Source organism: Saccopteryx bilineata, chromosome 3, assembly GCF_036850765.1.
Source record: "Saccopteryx bilineata isolate mSacBil1 chromosome 3, mSacBil1_pri_phased_curated, whole genome shotgun sequence".
In the NCBI taxonomy this organism is placed as follows: Eukaryota; Metazoa; Chordata; class Mammalia; order Chiroptera; family Emballonuridae; genus Saccopteryx; species Saccopteryx bilineata.
The window spans coordinates 258,469,842-258,496,252 of record NC_089492.1 but is presented as its reverse complement, the minus strand read 5'-3'; the positions used below and the strand labels follow the sequence as shown (position 1 = coordinate 258,496,252).

Sequence of the window (26,411 nt, the reverse complement as noted above, 5' to 3'; positions counted from 1 at the left end):
ATCTGGCCCCCGCCACACTTCCGGAAGGGGCATCTCTTTCATTGGTGGTCAGTGAGAGGGGCATAGTTCCCATTGAAATACTGGTCAGTTTGTTGATTTAAACTTATTTGTTCTTTATTTTAAATATTGTATTTGTTCCCATTTTGTTTTTTTACTTTAAAATAAGATATGTGCAGTGTGCATAGGGATTTGTTCATAGTTTTTTTTTTATAGTCTAGCCCTCCAACGGTCTGAGGGACAGTGAACTGGCCCCCTGTGTAAAAAGTTTGGGGACCCCTGGTACAGAGGAAAGTTCAGTGTGTTCTGTGGCTCGGTAAATTCAAATCCGTGACCAAAGTGCAACGTGAATATCGGCGCGTTTATAACAAAGCGCCACCACATAGGAATAACATTACTCGGTGGGATAAGCAGTTGAAGGAAACCGGCAGTTTGGTGGAGAAACCCCGTTCTGGTAGGTCATCAGTCAGTGACGAGTCTGTAGAGGCTATACGGGATAGCTACCTAAGGAGCCCTAAAAAATCTGTGCGTGAGCCCACATTGAACTGCACTGAATAGGTATAAAACTAGGAGAGTTTTTCTTTTATTTGGTGGAGATTTCACATTTTTACCGTCTTTTGTTGCTTTCCTGTGACCGGTCAAAAGTGCACCATGACTTTACGGACATACTGTATATTTTAATTTAATTAAATACATATATATACATATATATATGTATATATATATATATTTGTTGTTGTTTTTGACAGAGACAGAAAGAGTCAGAGAGAGGGACAGATAGGGACAGCCAGACAGGAAGGGAGAGAGATGAGAAGCATCAATTCTTCGTTGAAGCTCCTCAGTTCAGTGATTGCTTTCTCATACGTGCCTTGACCTGGGGGCTACAGTAGAACCAGTGACTCCTTGCTCAAGCCACTGACCTTGGGTTTCAAGCCAGCAACCTTTGGGTTCAATCCAGTGACCAGGGGTCATATCTATGATCCCACACTCAAGCCAGCAACCCCGCACCCAAGCTGGTGAGCCCATGCTCAAACCGGAGGAGCCAGTGCTCAAGCCAGCGACCTTAGGGTTTCGAACCTGGGTCCTCTGCATCCCAGTCCAATGCTCTATCCACTGCACCACCACTTGGTCAGGCAATTTAATTATATTTTTGAAGTGTTGTTTTACTGTGTTTTCCCTAAGCTCTCTCTTTACTCTCTGCTCTTAGTTTGCTCTCGTTTTATAGAGCCATTTGGGAATGGGCAGGCTGAGAGAATCTTTGTTAATGATCTTTATCTGTTCTGTGACAAAAATTTTTGTTGAATGGTCTTCATCTACCATGTTTCTTCTTCACTTTCCCCATTCCTTTCCCCCACTTTTAGATCCTGTACTGATTCCTTTTGATCATTGTTCTGATATACTCTTGTTTCTTCAAATGAAAAATGTTATATAACTGAAGCCAAATTGTTTGGGTTTGAATCCTGGCTTTGCCACATATTAGCATGATGACCTTAGACAAAACAATTTGACCTTTCTGCGCCTCAGTTTTTCTCTATATAATGGGAATGATGACCTCATAGGATTGTTGAGAAGATTCATTTAGTTAAGCCATACAAAATATTAGAACTGCGGTTGATTCACAGTAAGTGCTATATGAATATTAGCAATATTAATTCTGTTGTTCCTCACATTGACTTGCAATTAGAAAATGCACAATTCTTCTTCATAGAATAATTTAATATATTGCATATTAATGAACTACTTAAATATGCTTAGTCATGCAGAAAGTCTGAATAGGAGGTGTGCATTCAGCCAAAATGTTGCAAAAAATTGATGAGCTTTTCAGTAACATGTTTGGGAAGCTGGATAATAAATAGTATGTAAAAACCTCTAATTAGCTTGCCTCAAAAATATTCACAGGAGACATGCTTGGAAATACTTTGTGGTTTTTGCTCTGTGTAATTTTGTTATAATTGAGTTCATATCTATTATGGCTGATGTTTGAAGGTTGGCAAAATTCTGACACTTCAGACAAAAAATCATTGCCTAGTATGATTCTGGAAAAAAGAACATATTGTGGGATGTTTTAGGACTGACAAGAGAGTTTGGTGCAGTTTGTTTCAGTAAGTTCAAATTCTATTCAATAAACTTTTTAAAAATTTTATTTATTTGTTTGTTTATTTATGACAGAGAGAGAGAGAGACAGACAGAGAGAGACCAACAGACCAGAAGGGAGAGAGATGAGAAGCATCAATTCTTCATTGCGGCACCTTAGTTGTTCACTGATTGCTTTCTCATATGTGCCTTGACCCGGGGGGCTCCAGCAGACCGAATGACCTCTTTGCTCAAACCAGATTGAGCCCGCGCTCAAGCTGGCAACCTTAAGGTTTTGAACCTGGGTTGTTCACGTCCCAGTCCAGTGCTCTATCCACTGTGTCACTGCCTGGTCAGTCAAGACTATTCATTTTAGAGAAGAGAGACAGAGAGAGACATAGAAGGGGGGAGGAGCAGAAAGCATCAACTCCCATGTGTGCCTTGACCAGGCAAGCCCAGGGTTTCAAACCAGCAATCTCAGTGTTCCAGGTTGATGCTTTATCCACTACGCCACCGCAGGTCATATTGATTGATTTGAGAGAGAGAGAGGAAGGGAGAGAAAAACATCAGTTTTTTGTTCCCCCTACTTATACATTCATTGGTTGCTGTTTGTATTACCCTGACTGGGGATGGAACCTGCAACCTTGGCATATTGAGATGGTGCTGAGCTGTCTGGCTAGAGCCTAATTTCTTTTTATGGATAATTAAAATAACCTAGCTTTATGTACCTTATGTGCCCTTGAACCTTTTTTTTTAATTTAAAGAATTAAAAATATTAATTTGAGAGAGAGAAACATCGAGCTATTATTCCACTTAGTTGTACATTCATTAGTTGCTTCTTGTATGGGCCCCAACTGGGCAACCCAGGTGCATCTGGGTGATGCACCAGCCAACTTAGCTACCTGGCCAGGGCTGTACCATTTTTGGTGTATACTATTACTGACTGAATATTGGGTCACTAAACAGATAATTTTGAGTACCTACCAGGGATACAGTCATGAACAAAATATACGTGTTTTCTGCCTGGATTAGCCAGAATATAAATGTTTAACAAACACTCATAAGATTATAAGGCATTATGTAATGGGGTGGGGATATACAGGTGCTATGAGACTTTATAATAGGGAAATCTAACCTATAGTGTGGGGACAAGTAAGGCTTCTCTGGGAAATTGACCTTTAAGCTGAGACTTAAAGAATGAGTGGGCGTTGGTTAGATGAAGTGCTGGCTGGGGTCAAGAAAGCTTTATTTAACCTGATGGTGGGAGAGAGCATGGTGAGTTCAAAACTCTGGAAGACATTTAATGTTGCAGACTCATAGAAGTGAAGTAGTAAGAAATAGTAAGAGATGTGGAAGGAGAGATGGGCAGGGACCAGACCATGCAGAGCAGGGGTCCCCAAACTTTTTACACAGGGGGCCAGTTCACTGTCCCTCAGACCGTTGGAGGGCCAGACTATAAAAAAAACTATGAACAAATCCCTATGCACACTGCACATATCTTAAAGTAAAAAACCAAAACGGGAACAAATACGATATTTAAAATAAAGAACAAGTAAATTTAAATCAACAAAATGACCAGTATTTCAATGGGAACTATGCTCCTGTCACTGACCACCAATGAAAGAGGTGCCCCTTCCGGAAGTGCGGCACGGGCTGGATAAATGGCCTCAGGGGGCCGCAGTTTGGGGACCCCTGATGCAGAGTCTTATAGGTATTTGGGATTTTACTATAAGGATAATGAGAAATTTACAAAGTGAAATAAATTCACGTTGGCTGGTATGTGGAGAATGAATTGGAGAGAATCAAGAATGGATAGGATAGGCTTATTAGGAGGCTATAGTAGTAGTCAAAGCAAAAGGTTATATATATAGGGACTGGAAATAGGATTGTGGCAGGATGGATTCAAGAAGTATTCAAGAGGTAGAAGTCATAAGACTTGATGATTGATTGTATTTGGAGGGTGAAAGGAGAGTGAGGAGGTTAGTGTCAAGGATAATTTCTATGACTGACAGAAATGTCTGTGAACGTGTTGCCTTTTATTGAGATAGTGAACACTGGAGTAAGAGGAGATATTTTATAAGGAAGTCTGAGGGGTAGCAACCCACAGGTTGAAACCGCTGATCTAGATGGTCATTTAGAGTAGGAAATTAAATGGGCATGGAACTTAGGAGAGATATCTATATGGAATATATAAAGTTTGGGATAATGATCGTAAATGAAGTCACAGAATTGGAATGAGTTTGCCTTGAGGTTATCTGTAGAATGAGAATTATAAAAAGCCTCAGACAGTATTCCAACCTTCTCTCTGCATTTAAAATTGCTATATGTGTATACACATACACAAGTGATACCTTTAGTATCTATTATTTTTTAGAATGTGTACAAACTAAATTATGTCTACAGGTGGGGCATATAAATAAAAATATATTAATTTATTTAATTTTAAACAAACACTTTTTGACTGTTGCTATGTATTAGATGTTATGCTATTACTATGCTTTTATATTTATTTTATTTTATTTATTTATTTTTATTTTTATTTTTACAGAGGCAGAGATAGACAGGGACAGACAGGAACGGAGAGAGATGAGAAGCATCAATCATCAGTTTCTCGTTGCGCGTTCTTAGTTGTTCATTGATTGCTTTCTCACATGTGTCTTGACCGTGGGCCCTCAGCAGACCGAGTAACCCCCTGCTGGAGCCAGCGACCTTGGGTCCAAGCTGGTGAGCTCTTTGCTCAAGCCAGATGAGCCTGTGCTCAAGCTGGCGACCTCGGGGTCTCGAACCTGGGTCCTTCCGCATCCCAGTCCGACGCTCTATCCACTGCGCCACCACCTGGTCAGGCTTATTTTTTAATTACAGTTGATATACAATATTATTAGTTTCAGGTGTACAATCCAGTGATTAGATATTATATAACTTACTAAGTGATCATCAGTGATCATCCTGGTAAGTCTCCCACCCATCTGGCACTTATACATATTTATTAGAATATTATTGACTATATTCCATATACTGTACTTTACATCCCCATAATTATTCTATAACAATCAATTTGTACTTCTTAATCCCTTCACCTTTTTCACCCATCCTCAAACCCCCTCCCATCTAGCAACTGTCAAATTGTTCTCTGTATCTATGAGTCAGTTTCTGTTCTGCTTGTTCACTTATTTTGTTTTTCACAAGTTTTTTTGTTTTTTTTTTGTATTTTTCTGAAGCTGGAAACGGGGAGGCAGTCAGACAGACTCCCACATGCACCCGACCGGGATCCACCTGGCAGGCCCACCAGGGGGGCGATGCTCTGCCCATCTGGGGCATCACTCTGTTGCAACCAGAGCCACTCTAGCGCCTGGGTCAGAGGCCATGGAGCCATCCCCAGCGCCCGGGCCATCTTTGCTCCAATGGAGCCTTGGCTGCGGGAGGGGAAGAGAGAGACAGAGAGGAAGGAGGGGGGAGGGGTGGAGAAGTAGATGGGCGCCTCTCCTGTGTGCCCTGGCCGGGAATTGAATCCGGGACTTCCGCACGCCAGGCCAACGCTCTACCGCTGAGCCAACCGGCCAGGGCTTTCACAAGTTTTTTTGTTGTTGTTGTTTTAAATTTTTATTTATTGATTTTAGCAAGAAAGGAGGGTAAGAGCCTGACCTGCAGTGGCGCAGTGGATAAAGCGTGGACCTGGAATGCTGAGGTTGCTGGTTCGAGGCCCTGGGCTTGCCTGGTCAAGGCACAAACAGGAGTTGGTGCTTTCTGCTCTTCCCCCTCTTCTCTCTCTCTCTCTCTAAAAAAAATGAATAAATAAAATAAAATTAAAAAAATTTTAAAAAAAGAAAAAAAAGAAAGGAAGGTAAGAGAGAGAGAGAGGAAAATCGATCTGTTCCTGTTTGTGCCCTGACCAGGGATTGAACCAGCAACCTCTGTGCTTCAGGACAAGGCTCTAACCAACCGAGCTATCGGGCCAGCCTTATTTTGTTTTTTAGAGACAATTGTTGATAGATACGTATGGTTCATATTTTTAATTTTTTTTCTTCTATGTCAAGAAGACCCTTCAACATTTCATGTAATTCTGGTTTGATGGTAATGAACTCCTTTAGCTTTTTCTTGTCTGGAAAGCTCTTTATATGACCTTCGATTCTAAATAATGGCTTTGCTGGGTAGAGTAATCTTGGTTGGAGCTCCTTGCTTTTCATCACTTTGAATACTTCTTGCCAATCCCTCTGGCCTGCAAAGTTTCTGTTGAGGAATCAGTTGACAGTCTTATGGGAGCTACCTTGTGGGTAACTCACTGCTTTTCTCTTGCTGCTTTTAAGATTCTCTTTGTCTTTAACTTTTTGCATTTTAATTATGATGTGTCTTAGTGTGGGCCTCTTTGGGTTTATCTTGTTTGGGACTCTCTGCTTCCTGGACTTGTAGGTCTATTTTCCTTACCAGGTTAGAGCAGTTTTCTGTCATTATCTTTACACATAGGCGTTCAATTTCTTGCTCTCTGTCTTCCCTCCCATCACCCCCATGATGAGAATGTTGGTATTCTTGAAGTTGTCCCAGAGGCTCCTTACACTATCTGCATTTCTTTGGAAATTTTTTCTTTTTGTTATTCAGATTGGGTGGGGTTTTTTTGTTTGTTTTGTTTTTAGAGAGAGATAGGCGGACAAACAGAAAGAGAGTGGTGCACCACAGTTGCACCACTTTAGCTGTTCACTGATTGCTTTCTCATACGTGCCTTGACCAGGGGTTTCTAGTTGAGCCAGTGACCTTGGGCTCAAGCCAGTGACCATGGGGTCATGTGTATGATCCCACGCTCAAGTTGGTGAGCCCACGCTCAAGCCAGATGAGCCTAATGCTCAAGCTGGCAACCTCGGTGTTTTGAACCTGGGTCCTAGGTTGACACTCTATCCACTACACCACCACCTGGTCAGGCCTGATTGAGTGTTTTTTGTTTCCCTATATTCCAAATTGCTGATGTGATTCTTGGCTTTATCTATTCTGCTGTTGATTCCTGTTAATTTTTTTTTGAGAGAGAGAGAGAGGAAGGGAGAGAAAATGGGAGGAGAGAGATGAGAAACATCAGCTCCTAGTTGCTTCACTTTAGTTGTTGATTCCTTTTCATATATACCTTGACTGAGTGGCTCAAGATGAGCCAGTAACACCTTTCTCAAGTCATCAACCTTGGGCTCAAGCTAGTGACCTTTGGGTTCTAGCCAGCGACCTTGGGATCATGTCAGTGATGCCATGCTCAAGCTGGCAGCCCCACACTCTAGCTGGTGACCTTGGGGTTTCGAACTGCAGCACTCAGTGTCCCTGGTCGACATTCAGTCCATTGTGCCACCACTCGTCAGGCTGCTACAAATTATTCTCCATTTCAGTTAGTGTATATTCATTTGTTGTTGTTTTGTCTTTTTTTTAATGGTGTCTATGCCTTCATTAAGTTCCTTGAGCATCCTTATAACCATTGTTTTGACTTCTGTATTTGTTAGTTTGCCTGCATTTCATTTAGTTCTTTTTCTGGAGATTTCTTCTGTTTTTTCATTTAGGACATGTTTCTTTGTCTCCACCTTTTGGCTACTTCCCTATGTTTGTTTCTATGTATAAGGTAGAGCTGCCACATCTCCCAGACTTGGTAGAGTGGCCTTGTATAGTAGGCCTCCCCAGTGACCTGAGCTGGGTGCTTCAGGTGCGCCCCTGTGTGGGCTGTGTGCACCGTACTGTTGTTGAGTCTTTATTGCTGTTGGTGTCACTAAGAGGTATTGACTCCCAGGCTGACTGGCTACAAGGACCAGCTGTGACTACAGCGGAGAAGCTGCTGTGCAGGAGTTGGCCCTGTGAAGCAGGACTTGCTCCAGTGGGGCTTTGGTGCTCACCGATCCACCTCTTGAGTGTGTTCCTTGTGGAAGTAGTAGGGTTGTAAGCTGGTGTTGTCTGAAGCTAACTACAGGGTGTACTGGCTCTGGGGTTTCCTGGGAGGTACAAGGTTAACCACTGCCTGGGACTACCCAGCATGAGCTAGAGAGTGATGTGTGGATGGCTGCTACTTATACTGGGCTTAGAGGTACTCAAGAGAAGCTAAACTGTGAACCAAGGCTGGTGGCTGCTAGTACTAGGCTTGGAGCCACTTAGCAAGAGGTACAGGGTATTCAGAGGCCAGATGCAGCTTGGGTGGGGCCCTCAAGTTGGGTGGGGTGGGATGTCAGGGAATCACCTGGGTGGGATGAACAGTGTGAACTAGGCTGATGGAAATTCATATATGGTGCCTGCCTGCCAGCTCTGTGGGGATGGGATCTCAGAAAAAGAACAGTGTCCTCTGCCAGCACTTATCTGGCAGAAAGCTGTCCCCTCCCACCCCACTGAGCCTTGTTGCTGGACAGTCCAGTTTCTTCCCATATGTCTCTGGTTCCTTTCAAGCTGCTGCCCCAGTGTTGGAGCTCGGAGGGCATGAGTCTGAATAAGGCCATGTCTGAATCCAAGTAAGTCTATGCAGGGGCCCTTTAAAAGGAGCTGCCTGGGACTCCCCACAGCTCTCTGTCTCATTCAGCCACAATCCCTGCTGCTTTTTACAGCCAGAAGTATGGGGACTTGTTTTCCTGACACTGGAACTATGGGCTGGATGCCTGGTGTGGGGCTGAGACCCCTCATTCTTCAGGGGAGACCTCTGCAGATACCCCTCCTGATTTTAAACTGCCACACGTGGGTGTGGAACCAGACCAGTTCCATGTCTCCACCCCTCCTACCAGTCTCGATGTGGCTTCTTTAAATTCCTAGTTGTCGGACTTCCACTCAACTAGATTGCTGGTAGTTCTGAAAGGTGGTTGTTCTGTAGTTTAGATGTAATTTTGACATTAAATGCCATCCTATTAAATGCAGATGATTCACAGACGTACGTTATGGATTCTGCTTTCAAATTATATGTTAATTCTTTGCAGAGACAGAAAAATAAGCAAGTTGTTTTATAAATGCTATGATAGAGGTAAGCATAGGGTGTTGTGGGAGCATAGCCATAGAGTAGGGCTATGATTAAGGAAAGCTTTTAAAGCAGGTAAGATTTGAACAGTCCTAAGAAATGAGTTGGCATTGCTAGGCAAAAAAGGCACAGAAAGGGCTCTTACCACCGTGCTGTTTCTCCTCACAGTTTCAGATGTCAGTGGAAGCCAGATCAGATCATGATGGGTGAAGAATTAACAGGAAGTGAGAAGTCAGACAACTTTAGGGCAATGTCTGAGTTTGATTTGTCTTAGTGTCCTCTGTGTCTTGCATAATCCCTGGCAGTTCGTGTTTGTTGCATTAGCTTTGGACAGAAAAGAAACCCCTCCTTCTCTGAGATAAGGGGCTGAGTCCAGATTGCTGTTTCCCCTACATGCTGAAGAGAGCTTACTGTGAGCAGCTGAAGCTCTTTACCTCTATGCCTTTTTTATGGCTGTTCAAGGAGGCCAGGTGCATCCTCACAGCCAGAAAATTGCAGATGATAACTTCATTTATAATACTTAATTTCTTTCTCCTGTGTTATCTGGTGGCTAAGACACCTGAATGGAGGTGGGGCGAGGTTATCCTGGCTGTCTTCTTGGCCAATGTATCAAAGAATGTGCAACAGGTGAAATAGGGTGGAGAGTGCGTTCCAGACAAGCCTTGGGGAGAGAAACAGTAAGGCAGTGCTCAGTGAATAGAAATAATGGCCGCTAGAGCATAGGACACAAACAGGGTTGGGAGAAGAAGGAGATGGGTTGGAGAGTGAATAGAAAGGCCCAGTCAGAAGTTGCCGGACTTTTTTCTGTTTGTTGTTTTTTTTCTGAAGCTGGAAATGGGGAGGCAGTCAGACAAACTCCCGCATGCGCCCGACCAGGATCCACCCGGCACGCCCACCAGGGGTCTATGCTCTGCCCATCCAGGACGTCGCTCTGTTGCAACCAGAGCCACTCTAGCGCCTGAGGCAGAGGCCATGGAGCCATCCTCAGTGCCCGGGTCAACTTTGCTCCAGTGAAGCCTTGGCTGCAGGAGGGGAAGAGAGAAACAGAGAGGAAGGAGAGGGGGAGGGGTGGAGAAGCAGATGGGCACCTCTCCTGTGTGCCCTGGCTGGGAATCGAACCCGGGACTTCCGCACGCCAGGCCGACGCTCTACCACTAAGCCAACTGGCCAGGGCTGGACTTTTTTTTTTTTTTTTTAATTTAAGTTTATTTTATTAAGTGAGAGGTGGGAAGGCAGAGAGACAGACTCCCACATGCACCTCAACTGGCATCCAGCCGGCAAGCACCCTATTGGGCTATGCTCTGCCCATCTCGGGCTGTTGCCCCATTGGTTGGCAACCGAGCTGTTTTAGTGCCTGAGGCAAGTCCATGGAGCCATCCTCAGCACTGCAGCTAACTTACTCAAACCAATGGAGCCATGCTGTGGGAGGAGAAAAGAAAGAGAGAGGAGAGGGAGAGAAAAGGGAGGGTGGAGGAGAAGCAGATGATCACTTTTCTTGTGGGCCCTGATAGGGAATCAAACCTGGGACTTCCACATGCTGGGCTGATGCTCTACCACTGATCTAGGGCAGAAGCTGTTAGACGAGGGGTCGGGAACCTATGGCTCGCAAGCCAGATGTGGCTCTTTTGATTGCTGCATCTGGCTCGTAGATAAATCTTTAATAAAAATAATAATAATGTTGAAAATATAAAACATTCTTATGTATTACAATCCACTCATTTCCTACCGCTCATGTTCATGGTTGCGAGTGGCTGGAGCCAATCACAGCTGTCCTCCAGGACAACACCAAATTTTTATTGGGTAATGTGTAATGTACACGGGTCATTGTATGGCTCTCATGGAATTACATTTTAAAATATATGGCGTTCATGGCTCTCTCAGCCAAAAAGGTTCCCGACCCCTGTGTTAGACTTGTAAGAGCAATTACTTTATTTTAAAGGAATTGAGAATTTAGTTAAAGATTTGTTAAGTAGAATGATCCCCCCAAAGATGTTCATAGCTAATTCCTGGAATTTGTAAATATTATGTTACTTTACATGGAAAAGGGACTTTGCAGATGAAATTATGACTATAGAATTTAAAATCGGGAGAGATTATCCTGGATTAGTCAGGTAGGCCCAATATAATCACAGGAGTCTGAAAAGCAAAGAAGTTTCTCTGGTTGGAAGCCGAAGCAGGGTGTGGTAGGGGGAAGTTGGAGAGATTCACAGTGAGAGGGATTTAATGCACCATGGCTAAAGGGGATCACTTGGTAAGCATGAGAAGGAATACAGGAGCAAAGACAGCTGTCAAGGAAACGGGAACCTCGCTGCAAGGAATTGAATTTGACCAACAGCCTGATGAACCTGGAAGGAGAGTCATCTCCAATGTCTCCAGAAAGCCCTACTGACCACTTGGTTTTGCTGTGAGACTATGCAGAGTACCCTGCTGATCCATACTGTATCTAGACTTTTGGCTTAAAAAACTCTGAAAAGATAAATTTGTATTATTTTAAGCTGCTGTATTTGTGGTACTTTTTTTTTTTTTTTTGAGACAGAAAGAGAGATTGACAAAGAGGGACAGACGAGAAGGGAGAGAGATAAGAAGCATCAAGTCTTCGATGTGGCACCTTAGTTCATTGATTGCTTTCTCATATGTGCCTTGACGGGGGGGGGGGGGGGGGAGGGTGGCTACAGAAGAGTGAGTGACTCCTTGTTCAAGCTAGTAACCTTGGGCTTCAAGCCAGCGACCCCACACTCAAGCTGGTGAGCCTGTGTTCAAGCTGGTGACCTTGGGGCTTCAAACCTGGGTCCTCTGCATCCCAGTTTGATGCTTTATCCACTGCCCCACCGCCTGGTCAGGCTGTGGTACTTTTTTATCGCAGCAGTAGAATACCAGTACTGAGGGGTTTAGGCAGAGAAGTAATGTGAGAATTTGTGTTTTTAACAGACTGTTCCTGTGCTAGATGGAAAATGGGTTTGGGAGAATGCAAACTGGGAGGCAGGGAAAACTTGTCTTTGGGAATACTGTGATGGTGTAGATGGAGGGTAGTGATGGTGGGGAGAGAACATGATTTGATACTTATTTGGGAGGTTGGAATTACGAGAATTTGGTCATTGATTGGGATATCAGGAATGAAGGGCAGGACACAGGATTACTACTGAGCTCTGGCTTGGTTGCTGAGTGGCTGGTGAAGCTGTTTCTTGACACAGGGATGAGCAGATTGAAAGATGCCATGTTGTGAATTTAAAGATAATTCTAGGTTCTTCATTTGGAAATTCTCCTATAAATACTTATTTTAAGGTAGAGTATATTAATAAGACTATTGCTTTATCTTTCAAGACCTAAATTGGTTTTATTTTGTGGCTTTGTTTTTTTTTTTTAGGTCATGTGGGAAATCGTAAATCATGTGAAGATGGGACTCTTAGTATTTGTGCGCAATCTGCTGCTAGCCCTCTGCCTTTTTCTGGTACTGGGATTTTTGTATTATTCTGCATGGAAGCTACATTTACTCCAGTGGGAGGACTCCAGTAAGTATGGTCACTCTTGCTTACCCCTGGGGAAAGCCTGCTGCAGATCAGTGATTGGTTTTTCGTGTGACTGTAATGCTCTCATATTCTTCAGAGGTGGGCAGTAAGAGTAAACTGACCATTTCTGGGATTTCTGCTTAGAAATTGACTACTTTTGTTGCTGTTGGTTAAGAACTTAACAAAACAAAACAAACAAAAAACAAAACTGCATGCTATGGCAAATCCTTTTATGAACCCAGTGAAAATGTGCTATTATTCTTCAATAAAAACTCAGACTGTATCAATACTTTTAGTCCTTGAATGTTGTTCTTTTTAATTACTATAGTGTATTGCCGTTCTCATTTGCCATTTATTGCCTTAGGGCTTGGTAGTGAAGTTGTTTTTCTTTTGCCTTAAAAACATCATCTTTACATTTTTCTTGAATTTTCAACTTAATATTGTCTTTATTTTCCCTAAAGAAATTTTGTCTACTTAATCTTTTTCGCTTTTGCTGGTACTGAATTTGTACCTGAATAGATTAATGACCCCCTAATCAATAACTCCTATTCCCTTTCTTCCATTTGTGCCTCAGATCTCATGTGTTACCCGCATGTTCTACATAGCTGCCTGGACCCTTGGACTTGGTTTCCGTTAGTTTTGCCTGTGTTGTGGTTTTAGTCTTGAAGTTGAAGGGCTTGTACTGAGCAACACCAGCTTTGCACATTCTTCTTTTGGCAGTAGCCTGAAGTATCATGTAATAACTACAAGTGGTTTTCCTTTTGGTTCTTCAGTCTGAAGGCTGTCTGAGCTTGTTGAAGGAAGTACCAGGTAGTCTGTTTTGATTCCTAGTGATTGTATGTTCTCTAAAGTAGTTTTATTTTCACAAACATCTATCTGATACCAGTGTGGAATTCTCTTGAGAGTAGAGTTAGTCTTGATATAGGGTTAAAATGAGTTAGAATGAGTTGGAAGAGGCAACTGGCAATCAGTCTCGTATTGAGACCTTATCATGGGAACTATTCCTATGAAGTAGCTCATTTATTTCTCATGTGGCCCAAACTACTGAAGCATTTTCAAGCTAACTTGAAATATGTAGTATTATATCTTTAATTTATTGTTGTATATGGAATATCTCTTAACTGCTTAGCTTAGAATTATCACTAATTACTTTGTGTTTCCAGTTTATTTAAATTTCAGTGTTCCAACTTATTTTTAAAATCAAGGAGACTACCCAAAATAAGGAGTGTTTATATCAGTGCAATGCAGAATTCTGTAGTTAGTGGCATTCTGTGTATCCATAATTGATAAATTAATGTTTCCGTAAAATAAATAGAAATATGTGCAAGGGATGGGGTTCCCCTTTTCGCTAAAAGCTACTCACCTATAGAGACATAATCAAGGATTAAACAATATTTTCTTAGAGAAGTCAAGAAATAGGTTAACTTTGTGGAAGACTCATTGTGTGTGAGGTTTTAGGCTAGACAATTTACACATTTAATTTAATTTACTTCTTACCATAACCATACGAAGATGCTATTACTTACCATGTCAGAGAAGGGCCCTCTACTCAATAAAGTCCAGCTGAAGCGGCTTCCCAAAGCAGATGACTGCTGTGTAATGAAATGTAGTCTTTGCTTTAATAACATTGACGATGATAACCAATAATAATGAAATTAAAATAACATTTTACTGAGTGTCTGCTATGTCTGTACTATGATAGGCATTTTATACTCATAATCTCATTTGATCTTCATAATTTCTATTGATTGTTATTATCCTCTTTTACAGATGTAGAGACAGGCTTCAAAGAGGCATAGTAATCAAGTTTGTATGTCTTTTGTCAGAGGAGCTTAGAGGGCACTTCCAAGTCTGAAAAGGAAATGTTTGTAGCATTATTTTTCCTTAGTTTTTATACTGTGTGTACAAGATAACCTGTTGGAATTCCTTCATGGTGGGTGGCAGAGAGGAATCTAGAGGGTTTTTTTATTAAATTATTCATTCAGTAAGCAGTACATTTGTTCCTATTATGGTTCATGTCCTGCTCTGTGTAAGCTGGATATAAGATGAACATTCACCTTTACACTGTCAGCCTGTAACATGAGAAATAAAACAACTATCATTTATTATTTCGTTAATCCCAAGGCATGTTGTCAAAGGATACACACTGCTTTGTTTTCAGCAGCTGAGAGCTACATGTGGTCAAGGCTTAGTTAAATTGCCAGGATCTGGGTCAAATGCTTCACCTGAAAGGCTTCAAGAAGAAGACTAGTTTAGTTAACCAACATGTTTTTGAAAGTTCTGTGTAACTTATGATTTTTCAATTCTATATGTTAAGGAGCTTGGAAGTTGCTACTCTGTCCTAACAACAAGTAAAAAGCTGAACAGACTGAAAATATCAGTAATCTTGGATCCATAAGAAAGGGGAAGACACAGGACAAAATGCTGTCCCCAAAGTTGGAGAAACAGGTGAATACAGAGTCTCATGTGGAAACTGTCACAGGAATGAGTGTCAGAGTAGGAAAACCTGAAATATATACATAAAATGAATGACAGCAGTGATACAGGGATAAGAAATAGCAATTAGCCTGACCTGTGGTGGCACAGTGGATAAAGCATCAACCTGGAACGCTGAGTTTGCTGGTTCAAAACCCTGGGCTTGCCCGGTCAAGGCACATATGGGAGTTGAAGCTTCCTGCTCCTCTCCCCTCCTCTCTCTCTCTCTCTCTCTCTCTCTCTCTCTCCCCTCTAAAATGAATAAATAAAATAATTTTAAAAAGAAGTAGCAATTAGGATTATTTTGTTATTACAAGGTACTCACCCTACCTGTGTAGTGGTATAGTGTTTGAAAGAGGACTTGAATTAGTTGTAAATATGTATTGCAAATTCTAGGGCAACTACTAAAAAAAGTATAAACAAATATAACCAATATGCTAAGAAAAGGGAGAAAGTGGAATCATAATATGCTCAATTAAAAACACAAAAGGTGCCTGACCTGTGGTGGTGCAGTGGGATAAAGCGTTGACCTGGAACACTGAGGTTGCCAGTTCAAATCCTTGGGCTTGCCTGGTCAAGGCACATATGAGAGTTGATGCTTCCTGCTCTCCCCCCCCCCTCTAAAAATAAATAAATAAAATATAAAAACACCCCCACAAAAGGTGTAAAATGTGGAAGACAAAAATAGGAACAATGAACAAGGGCAGGCCTGACCAGGCAGTGGTGCAGTGGATAGAGCATTGGACTGGGATGCGGAGGACCCAGGTTCGAGACCCTGAGGTCGCCAGCTTGAGCGTGGGCTCATCTGGCTTGAGCAAAAAAAGCTCACCATTTGGACCCAAGGTCGCTGGCTTGAGCAAGGGGTTGCTCGTTCTGCTGAAGGCCCACGGTCAAGGCACATATGAGAAAGCAATCAATGAACAACTAAGGTGTCACATTGAAAAAGTGATGATTGATGCTTCTCATCTCTCTCCATTCCTGTCTGTCTGTCCCTATCTATCCCTCTCTCTGACTCTCTCTCTGTCCCTGTAAAAAAATTAAAAAAAAAAAAAGAACAAGGGCAACAAATGGAAAACAGTAATGAATAGCATATTACTCCAGCTGTATCAGTGATCACTTTGAACATCAGCAGTCTAAAAGCACCCATTAAAAGGCACAGATTGTCAGAGTGGATAAAAAAAATAAGACCCAGCTATCTGTAGTCTATTAGAAAGCCACTTTAAATATAAAGACATATATGTAGATTAAAAGTAAAGAAAGAAAAATATACTTTGCTAATACTAATTAAAAGAAGGCAGAAGGTAGCTTCCAGTTAAGTGGTGGTGTAGGTAAATGCAGCACTTTCATTGTCCCACAACCACATCAGAATTACAACTAAACTACACCACAACCATCATTCAGAATTTCCTGAAAACTAGCTGAACAGAAGTCTTACAACTAAGAATATAAAGAAGCCACATCAAGACTAGTAAGAGGGAGGAGATGAAAGGAAACTGAGCTCTTCAGGAAAATTCGCATCCAGATGAGAGCCCGGGACATGCTCCAGATGGCCTCCTCCCCCATCACCCTGTCCAGTCACAGGGCTGACCCACGGCTTCACACTGCCACCCGAACCCAGGAGGAAAGCTTGTGTTTCTGCAGACTGACTTTGGATTCCAACCTCAGGTGAACCCCACCGTCCCGGATTACGAGGGCCTTTACAAGGCCTTCCAGAGAAGAGCTGCCAAGAGAAGGGACACCCGAGAGGTAACTCGCAACAAGCCCTTCTTACTGAGAACCGCCAGCTTGTGTCGCACTCAGCGACCCTGTGATGCTATCGCCACCACCGAAGGGAGGAAGGACTCCACAGCTACCCACCACACCCCGGTCAAGGAGCCGTTCTCTGAGTGGACTTGCTTCCCTCTCTGCCAACACCCTCCCTGTGCACATCACAGATGCCACCAGGAAGAGGGAGTCTGCAGTCAGAAATTCACTTGAAAAAAAGGACAAAGCAGATGAAAGTGCTCAGTGGTTGGAGATGCATAAAAGGAAGTGTCAAGCAATGTCTAAATCTGTGACCTTGCGAGCAAAAGCCATGGATCCCCATAAAAGTCTGGAGGAGGTATTCAAAGCAAAGCTGAAAGAAAACAGGAACAATGACCATAAAAAAGCAAAAGAGTGTAAGAAGGATTTGGAGGAAATGAAAAAGAGAATACAAACAAAGCCCTACCTCTTCGAACAAGTTACCAAGGACCTTGCCAGGAAAGAGGCAGCACAACGGTATCAAGACAGCCTGAAGCAGGCTGGACTGGATGAAGACTTTGTGAGGAACAAGGGTCAGGGCACCAGGGCTATGCAGCGGAAAGAGCAGTCAGAAGTCCATGATTACCCCAGCACCCATGAAACAGCAAAACTCGGCATCAGAGAGCCATAGCAGGATGTAGAAGGATCTCCAGGTCAGCCTACAAGCCCCAAGAAAGAACAAGAGGAGCTGTTTTTTGGATTGCTAGATAATCTCCAATCACTTGCTTAATCAGTACACTTAAAATGACTGCTTTTCAATAAATATTAAGCAGCTAACATGGGGTTAAATCAAGGCAGGCAGAAACATGGTTTTAAATCATGGCTGTTCTTAGAGAATGGAGAAAAGTCACAGATAACAGGGAATGGTTCAAGTAAAACAGGGGTCCCCAAACTACAGCCCACGGGCCACATGCGGCCCCCTGAGGCCATTTATCCGGCCCCTGCCGCACTTCCGGAAGGGGCACCTCTTTCATTGGTGGTCAGTGAGAGGAGCATAGTTCCCATTGAAATACTGGTCAGTTGGTTGATTTAAATTTACTTGTTCTTTATTTTAAATATTGTATTTGTTCCCGTTTTTTTTTTTTTTTTTTACTTTAAAATAAGATCTGTGCAGTGTGCATAGGGATTTGTTCATAGTCTTTTATATAGTCTGGCCCTCCAATGGTCTGAGGGACAGTGAACTGGCCCCCTGTGTAAAAAGTTTGGGGACCCTTGAAGTAAAACAAGTGGAGAAGCTCCGAGTCAGGAACCTGAGCCAAGTGAGGGGCTCTTCGTGCCTCACACTTAAACATTAGGTACAGAAAAAGGGCACAAACCCAACCGCCTGCCAGGACTAGTCAGAAAACAAATGGGTCAAATGGGCGGGCTATAAGACAGCAGGAGAGACTGGAGTCTCTGTTAGAAGACAGCTCAAAATTGCCAGATCAACTGCATTTTCACCAGAGGCCAGAAACCTGCGTGGTGGCAACTATTTAAAAAGTGCTTGCAAATATTGTATGGAAAAAAATAAAACACCGGGGGTGGGAGGTCAAGTTTGCAGCTTCTAGTACAAGGTTTCAACCTCAGCCCTATGGACATTTTGGGCCAGATGAGTCTTTGCTGGGTGTGGGGAGAGGGAGCTGTCCTTACACTGTAGGATGTGTAGCAGCATTCCTGGCCTCTACTCACCAGATGCCATGACCAACTCCCCAGTTGTTACAACCAAACATGTTTCTAGACATTGCCAAATGTCCCCAGAGGAGTGGGGTACAAAATGTCCCCAATGGAGAAGCACTGCTCTGGTATAAAAGTCAGCCTACAGGAAAATAAAAACTGACATTTCAAAAAAAAAAAAAAAAAGACTAGTAAGAGGGTCAGAAATACAGAATGGGCTGGTCCCACATCCATGTGTGGCAGATAAAAATTGAGAGAGGATATCTTGCCTGCAGAGGTGCCCTGTTAGGAGTGAGGGGTTCCAGACCCACACCAGGACCCTCAAGCCCAGGGTTCTAGTGCTGGGAGTCATCATAACTTCTGGCTATAAAAACCAGCCAGAACTGTGGCCAAGTGAGATGGAGGGCTGCTAGAGCCCCAGGAAGTTCCTCTTAAGGGGCCTGCATACAGACTTACTCATACTCCCTCTGAGATCCAGTGCTGGGACAGTAGCTTCAAAGGCACCAGAGACATGGGGAGGAACTGAATTGTCTGGCATCAGGATGTAAGTTAGAGAGACAGCTTCTCCCAGACAGAAGTGCTGGCAGCAGCCATTGTTCCTTTTCTGAGCTCCCCACACAGAGCCAGCAGGTGGGCACTGTATCTGAGTCCATCAATCTGGCCATCACTGTTTTCCCTTCTCTAGTGATTCCCTGAGTACCCCACCCCACCCACCTAACTGTTCCCAGTGACCCTGCCATACAGATTGTCTTGGCTCATGCTTCTGAGCCAAGACAATTATAATCTTTCAAACAAGCAGCATCTGTTCTGTTTGTCCTATATTCTCACTAAGTGGCCCCATTATCTACACTAGTGGCAGCTGGCCTTGGTTTACAGCTTGGTGTGTCCTGGGCACCTCCAAGACCAGCACAAGTAGCAGCCATTTGCAGATTGGTTTGTAGCTCACACCAGGAGAGGATGGGAGAGAGTGAGTGAGAGACAGAAACATTGATCTCTTTCTGTATGTTCCCTGACTGGGGATTGAACTGGCAATTTCTGTGCTTCAGGATGATGCTCTAACCAACCAAGTGGCCAGGGCAAAGAGAGAATCTTAAAAGCAGCAAGAGGCCCTGGCCGGTTGGCTCAGTGATAGAGCATTGGCCTGGCGTTCAGAAGTCCCAGGTTCGATTCCCGGCCAGGGCACACAGGAGAGGCGCCCATCTGCTTCTCCACCCCTCCCCCTCTCCTTCCTCTCTGTCTCTCTCTTCCCCTCCCGCAGCCGAGGCTCCATTGGAGCAAAAGATGCCCCGGGAGCTGGGGATGGCTCCTTGGCCTCTGCCCCAAGCGCTAGAGTGGCTCTGGTCGTGACAGAGCGATGCCCCGGATGGGCAGAGCATCGCCCCCTGGTGGGCGTGCTGGGTGGATCCCAGTCGGGCACATGCGGGAGTCTGTCTGACTGCCTCCCTGTTTCCAGCTTCAGAAAAATACACACACAAAAAAAAAGCAGCAAGAGAAAAGCAGTGAGTTACCTACAAGGGAGCTCCCATAAGACTGTCAGCTGGTTTCTCAACAGAAACTTTGCAGGCCAGAAGGAGGCGGCAAGAAGTATTCAAAGTAATGAAAAGTGAGGACGTACAACCAAGATTACTCTACCCAGCAGAGCCATTGTTTAGAATTAAAGGACATATAAAGAGTTTCCCACCCTGGTCAGTTGGTGGCACAGTGAATAGAGCGTTGGACTGGGACGTGGAGGACCCAGGTTCAAAACCCTGAGGTCACTGGCTTGAGCATGGGCTCATCTGGTTTGAGCAAGGCTTACCAGCTTGAGCCCAAGATTGCTGGCTTGAGCAAAGGGTCACTAGGTTTGTAGCCCTCCTCCCCCATCAAGGCACATATGAGAAAGCAATTAGTGAACAACTAAAGTGCTGCAATGAAAAATTGATGCTTCTCTCTCTCTCTCCCTTCCTGTCCCATTCTGTCTCTCTCTCTGTCACAGAAAAATAAAATAAAATAAAAATAAAGAGCTTCCTAGACAAAAAGAGGTAAAGGTGCCACGGACCAGCGCAGCTAGTAATTGTCCAGGTCCTGAGTGAGAATGGTGCAGAATGAAGAAATAAACTTGGAGAGAAAAAGGATGTGATCAGGAGGTCTCTTCACAGCTGATAGCTTGCAAGAGCAAGTTTCCACCCCCAAATCGCTTTATTTATAGGGCAGAGCAAAGTCATTAGCAAATCAAAGAGATCTCTGATACAAAGTCACATTTCCAAGGCAACCCAAGAATTCTCCCAAGTGCAGAAAACCCTCCACTCTGCATAATATCTTAACTTCACAAAACAAAGGTTAAACATAGCTAAGAGTGTGGAGAAAGGCATGTAAATTGCCTCTAGCAACTTAAGCAAGCAAGTGAGGTGGGGGGATGGGACAAGTACAAATACTCAGCTTCATAGCCAATATGAAGTTGTGGGACAGAGCATAGCCTTTAGCTTAAGCCTTAAACTGCGAGGGCTTTGCCAGCTTGCAGTCTCCCACTTAAAGGAGTTAATCACCACCAAACAGTGTTACACAAAATGTTAAAGGATCATCTTTAAAAGAAGAAAAAATAAATAAAAATATGAACAATAAAATGACAATAAATACATATCTATCAATAATTGAATCTAAAAACCAAATGAACAAGCAGAACAGAAACAGACTCATAGAGACAGAACATTTTGACAGTTTCCAGATGGGTTTGGAGGATGGGTGAAGAAGGTGATGGGATTAAGAAGTACAGATTGATGTTATAGAATAGTCATGGGGATGTAAAGTACAGCATAGGGAATATAGTCAGTGATATTCTAATAACTATGGTGTCAGATGGTATAAGATTTATAAGGATGATCACGTGGTAAGGTGTATATTGTCTAATCACTGGGTTGTTCGCTTGAAACTAATATAATACTGTATATCAACTGTCATTGAAAAATGAAAAATAATTAAACAAGAAAGTAATCAGTAATAAAGATGTTATTACATAATGATAAGATTCTTCAAAAAGGCAGAAAAATTCTTAATGTGTATACACCTAACAACAGATCCTCAGTCTATATGAAACAAAAACTAATAGAATTGCAAAAAGAAGATTAAGCCACTATCATAGTTGGAGATCTCAGTACCACTCTGTCCATCTCAGTACCATCAGAAATGGACAGATCCAAGCAGGCAGAAAATCATTAAGGATATAGTTTAATTCAACAATACCATTAATCAACTGTATATAATTGACATTTACAGACTACTTCATCTAACAATAGCAGAATACACATTATTGTCAAACTCACATGGACATTCAACTGCATTCTGGGTCATAAAACACCCCTAACAAATTTAAAAGGATAGAAATCATACAATGTCTACTCTCGGACAACAGGAGACTTAAATTAGAAATCAGTAACAGAAAGATGACTGGAAAAATTCACAAATATATGTATTTAAACAGTACACTTCTGAATGACACTTTGATCAAAGAAGATATATCAAAAGAATTTTTTTTTCTTTTTTAGCAAGAGAGAGAGAGAGGGACAGACAGGGACAGAAATGCAGGAAGAGAGAGAGATGAGACGCATCATTTATTTCCTCATTGCAGCACCTTAGTTGTTTGGTTTCTCATATGTGCCTTAATCGGGGGGCTCCAGCAGAGTGAGTGACCCTTGCTCAAGCCAGCGACCTTGGGCTTCAAGCCAGTGACCATGGGGTCATGTCTATGATCCCACGCTCAAGCCAGCAACCCTACCCTCAAGCTGGTGAGCCCGCGCTCAAGCTGGTGACCTCGGAGTTTCAAACCTGGGTTCTCTGTGTCCCAGGCCCACACTCTATCCATCGTGCCACTGCCTGGTCAGGCTCAAAATATTTTTGAAATATTTTTATCTCAATGAAAATGAAAACAACTTACCAAGCTTTGTGAGATACAGCAAAAGCAGAAAGAAATTTATAGCATTGGATACATATATTAAAAAGAAGAAAGATTTAAAATCAATCATCTAAGTTTCTACTTTAGGAAACTAGAAAAAGAGCAAATTAAACCCAAAGAATGCAGAAGAAAATAAATAATAAAAATCAGAGCTGAAATCAATTAAAATGAAACCAGGAATGCAAAAGAGAAAAATCAGTTAATTTAAAATTAGTTTTTGGGTTTTTTTAAACATTGATAAAATCAATAAGCCACCAGCCAGGCTAACTAAATAAAAAAGGGAGAAGACACAAATTACAAATACCAGAAGTGAAAGAGGGATCATCACTACTGATCCCATGGATATTACAATGATTATAAAGAAATACTATGAACAACTCTTTGTCCTAGATAATAACCTAAGTGAGATGGACCAATTTCTTAAAGGGTACAATTTGCCAAAACTCACACAAAAAGAAATTGACAATCTGAATAGGTCTGTATCTATTAAAGAAATTGAATCAATAATCAGTATCTTCCAGAACAGAAAGCATTGGGCACAGCTGGTTTCACTGATGAATTCTACTAAACTTGAAAGAAATTAAGCCAACTTGCTCCCATTTCTTTCAGAGGATAGAAGCAGAGAGAATACTTTCTAACTCATTCTGATAGGCCAGCATTAATCTAATATCAAAACTAAACAAAGACATTACAAGAAAAGAAAAATACAGACTACTATCTGTCATAAACATAGATGGAAACATTCTCATATATATATATCATAAAATTTGATAATTAGCAAATAAAATCTAACAATTTATATAAATATTTCATGCATGCTGTAGTCATGGAAATTAACACAAGTATGCAAAGCTGGTTCAACATTCATAAATTAATTAAAGTAATCCACCACATCAGCAGGCTGAAGGAGAAAGGTAACATTTTTTATTTTTTTATTTTTCTGAAGTGAGAAGTGGGGAGGCAGAGAGATAGACTCCCGCATGCGCACAGCCGGGATCCACTGGGCATGCCCACCGGGGGGTGATGCTCTGCCCATTTGGGCTGTTGCTCTGTTGCAGCTAGAGCCATTCTAGTGCCTGAGGCCATGGAGCCATCCTCAGTGCCAGGGCCAACTTTACTCCAAATGGAGCCTTGGCTGCAGGAGGGGAAGAGAGAGACAAAGAGAGAGGAGAGGAGGAAGGGTGGAGAAGCATATGGGCGCTTCTCCTGTGTGTCCTGACCAGGAATCAAACCCAGGACTTCCACACGCTGGGCCAACACTCTACTGCTGAGCCAACTGGCCAGGGCTGAAAAATTACATTTTTATATCAGTGGATACAGAAAGGTATTTGACAAAAGTCCAACACCTAGTCATGATAAAAAAAAGACCCAAAATGAGTAAATTAGGAGTAGAAGAAAATTATTTTCTCAAGTTGATAAAGTATATCTATAAAAACCCTTCAGCTAATGTCATACTTGATGAGAAACTAGCAGCTTTCCCACTAAGATCAGGAAGAAGGTAAAGATGTCCCCTTTTGGCCCTGGCCTGTTGGCTCAGCTGTAGTGTCGGCCCAGCGTTTGGAAGTCCTGGGTTTGATTCCTGGTCAGGACACACAAGAGAAATGACCATCTGCTCCCCTTCCATCTCTTTCTCTCTTTTTCTCTCTCTGTCTTTCTCTGCCCCTCCCACAGTCATAGCTCAAATGGTTCGAGCAGAGTTGGCCCTGGCACTGAGGATGGCTCCATGGCCTCAGCCTCAGGTGCTAAAATAACGGTTACTGATTAATGGAGCTTCAGCCCAGCCCAGCAGTGTATCCCCCAGAAAGGGATTGCCAGGTGGATCCCAGTCGGGGCACATGTGGGAGTCTATCTCTGCCTCCTTGCCTCTCACTTAATAAAAAAAAAGAAAGAAAGATGTTCCCTCTCACCTTTTCAACATTGTACTGGAAGTCCTAGTTAATGCAATAAAACAACAACAAAAAAGAAAAGAAAAGGTATGCAGATTGTGGAGAAATAAAACTGTTTTTGTTTACAGTTGACATGATTGTCTACGAAAAGAACCCAAAAGAGTTGGCAAAAAATTGGAACTATTAAGTAATTATAACAAGGTTACAGAATACAAGTGACAAAAGTCAATCACTTTTCTACAAATCAGCAATAAACATGTACAGTTTGAACTTAGAAATACAATACCACTTACAGTGAGTGGTACCCTTAAAAATTAAAGCCTTAGGTATAAATGTAACAAAATATGTACAAGATCTATATAAGAAAACCTACCAAACTGATGAACAAAATCAAAAGAACTAAAGAGATACAGAGATATTCCATGTTCATGGAGGGGGGACTCAATATTGTAAAGAGGTCAGTTCTTCCCAACTGGGTCTATAAATTCAAGGCAATCTCAATCAAAATTCCAGCAAGTTATTTTGTGGATACCAACAAACTTCTTTTAAAGGTTTATGGGGACAGGCAAAAGACCCACAATATCCAACACGGTGTTGTAGAAGAACAAAGAAGTCTGGCAGTACCTGACTTCAAGACTTACTATAGTCTGATCAGTGGTGGTGCAGTGAATAGAGCATGACCGGGAACACTGAGGTTGCCGGTTCAAAACCCAAGGTCACTGGCTTGAGTGTGGGGTCACCAGCTTAAGCATGAGGTCACTGGTTTGAGCACAGGGTCATGGACATGATCACAAGGTTGCCAACTTGAGCCAGAGGTCATTGGCATAAGCCAAGGGATTGCTGGCTTAACTTGAGCCCAAGGTTGCAGGTTCCATCCCCAGTCACAACAGGTACAAGAAACAATCAATGCCCAACTAAGGAGCAATAAATTGATACTTCTCTCTCTAAAAAAAAAAAAAAAAAAGACTTACTATAAAGCTACAGTAATCAAGATAGTGTGGTATTGGTGAAAGAATAGACAACTAGATTAGTAAACAAAATAGAGAATCCAGAAAAAGACCCACAAATATACAGTCAACTGATATTTGTCAAAGTATCAAAGGCAATGCAATAGAGGAAATGGTAGTCTTTTTAGCAAGTGATGCTGGGGAAACAGAACACCCCCACCCAAATGATTGTAGACACAGACTTTACACTTTTCAAAAAAATTAAAATGGATCATAGACCTAAGTGGAAAACACAAAACTAATATTTTTCAGAGACAGAGGAGAAAATTTAGATGACCTTGTGTTTGGTGATGACTTTTTAGATGCAACACTAAATGCACAATTATGGAAGAAAGAACTGGTAAACTGCACTTTATTAAAATTAATAACTTTGCTCTGTAAAGAGAATGAAAAGACGCATTGGGAGAAAACATTTGTAAAAGACATATCTGATAGAAGTTTATTATTCAAAATATGTAAAGAACTTTTAAAACTCAACAATATGAACAAAGACAACACAATTAAAAAATGGGCCAAAGACCTCACCGAAATAGGTGTACATATGGAAAATAAACATGAAAAGATGCTCGACATCATATGTCATCAGAGAAATGTAAATTAAAACAACAGCGAGATACCATTACATACCTGTTAGAATGGCCAAAACATGGAACCCTGATAACACCAAGTGCTGATGAAGATATGGAGCATCAGGAACTCTCATTCATTGCTGGTGGGAATGCAAAATGGTAAGGCTACTTTGGAAGGCAGTTTCTTATAAAGCTAAATATACTCTTAGTCTACAGAATTGTATTTCTTGGTATTTACCCAGTGGAGTTGAAAACTTATGTCCACACAAAAACCTACACATGGATATTTGTAGTAAGTAGCTTTATCCATAATTGCCAAGTATTGGAAGCAACCAAGATGTCCTTCAGTAGTTGAATAAGTGAACAAACTGGTACATCTAGACAATGGAATATTATTCTGTGCTAAAAAGAAATGAGCTATCAAGTCATGAAAAGACATGGAAGAAACATATGCATATTGCTAAGTAAAAGAAGTAAATTTGAAAATGCTATGTGCTGTATGATTCCATATGACATTCTGGAAAAGGTAGAACTATGGAGACAGTAAAAAGATTAGTGGTTGCCAAGGGTAGTTGGGGGTGGAGGT

General features: G+C 42.2%; 1 protein-coding gene and 1 pseudogene across 6 annotated transcripts in view; both read left to right on the top strand.

Annotated features, from left to right (window-relative positions):
• The window catches only part of ST3GAL3 (ST3 beta-galactoside alpha-2,3-sialyltransferase 3), a 227,342-nt gene that overhangs the window by 13,042 nt on the left and 187,889 nt on the right, over positions 1-26,411 (top strand). For all 6 annotated transcript variants that reach the window (XM_066269415.1, XM_066269413.1, XM_066269414.1 and 3 more), the window contains exon 2: positions 12,384-12,528. In XM_066269415.1, coding sequence (XP_066125512.1) covers positions 12,387-12,528 — 142 coding nt within the window. In that variant the 5' untranslated portion in view covers positions 12,384-12,386. The remainder of the gene's footprint in view (positions 1-12,383; positions 12,529-26,411) is intronic.
• LOC136328745 (protein FAM161B-like) lies at positions 14,038-17,606 on the top strand (annotated as a pseudogene).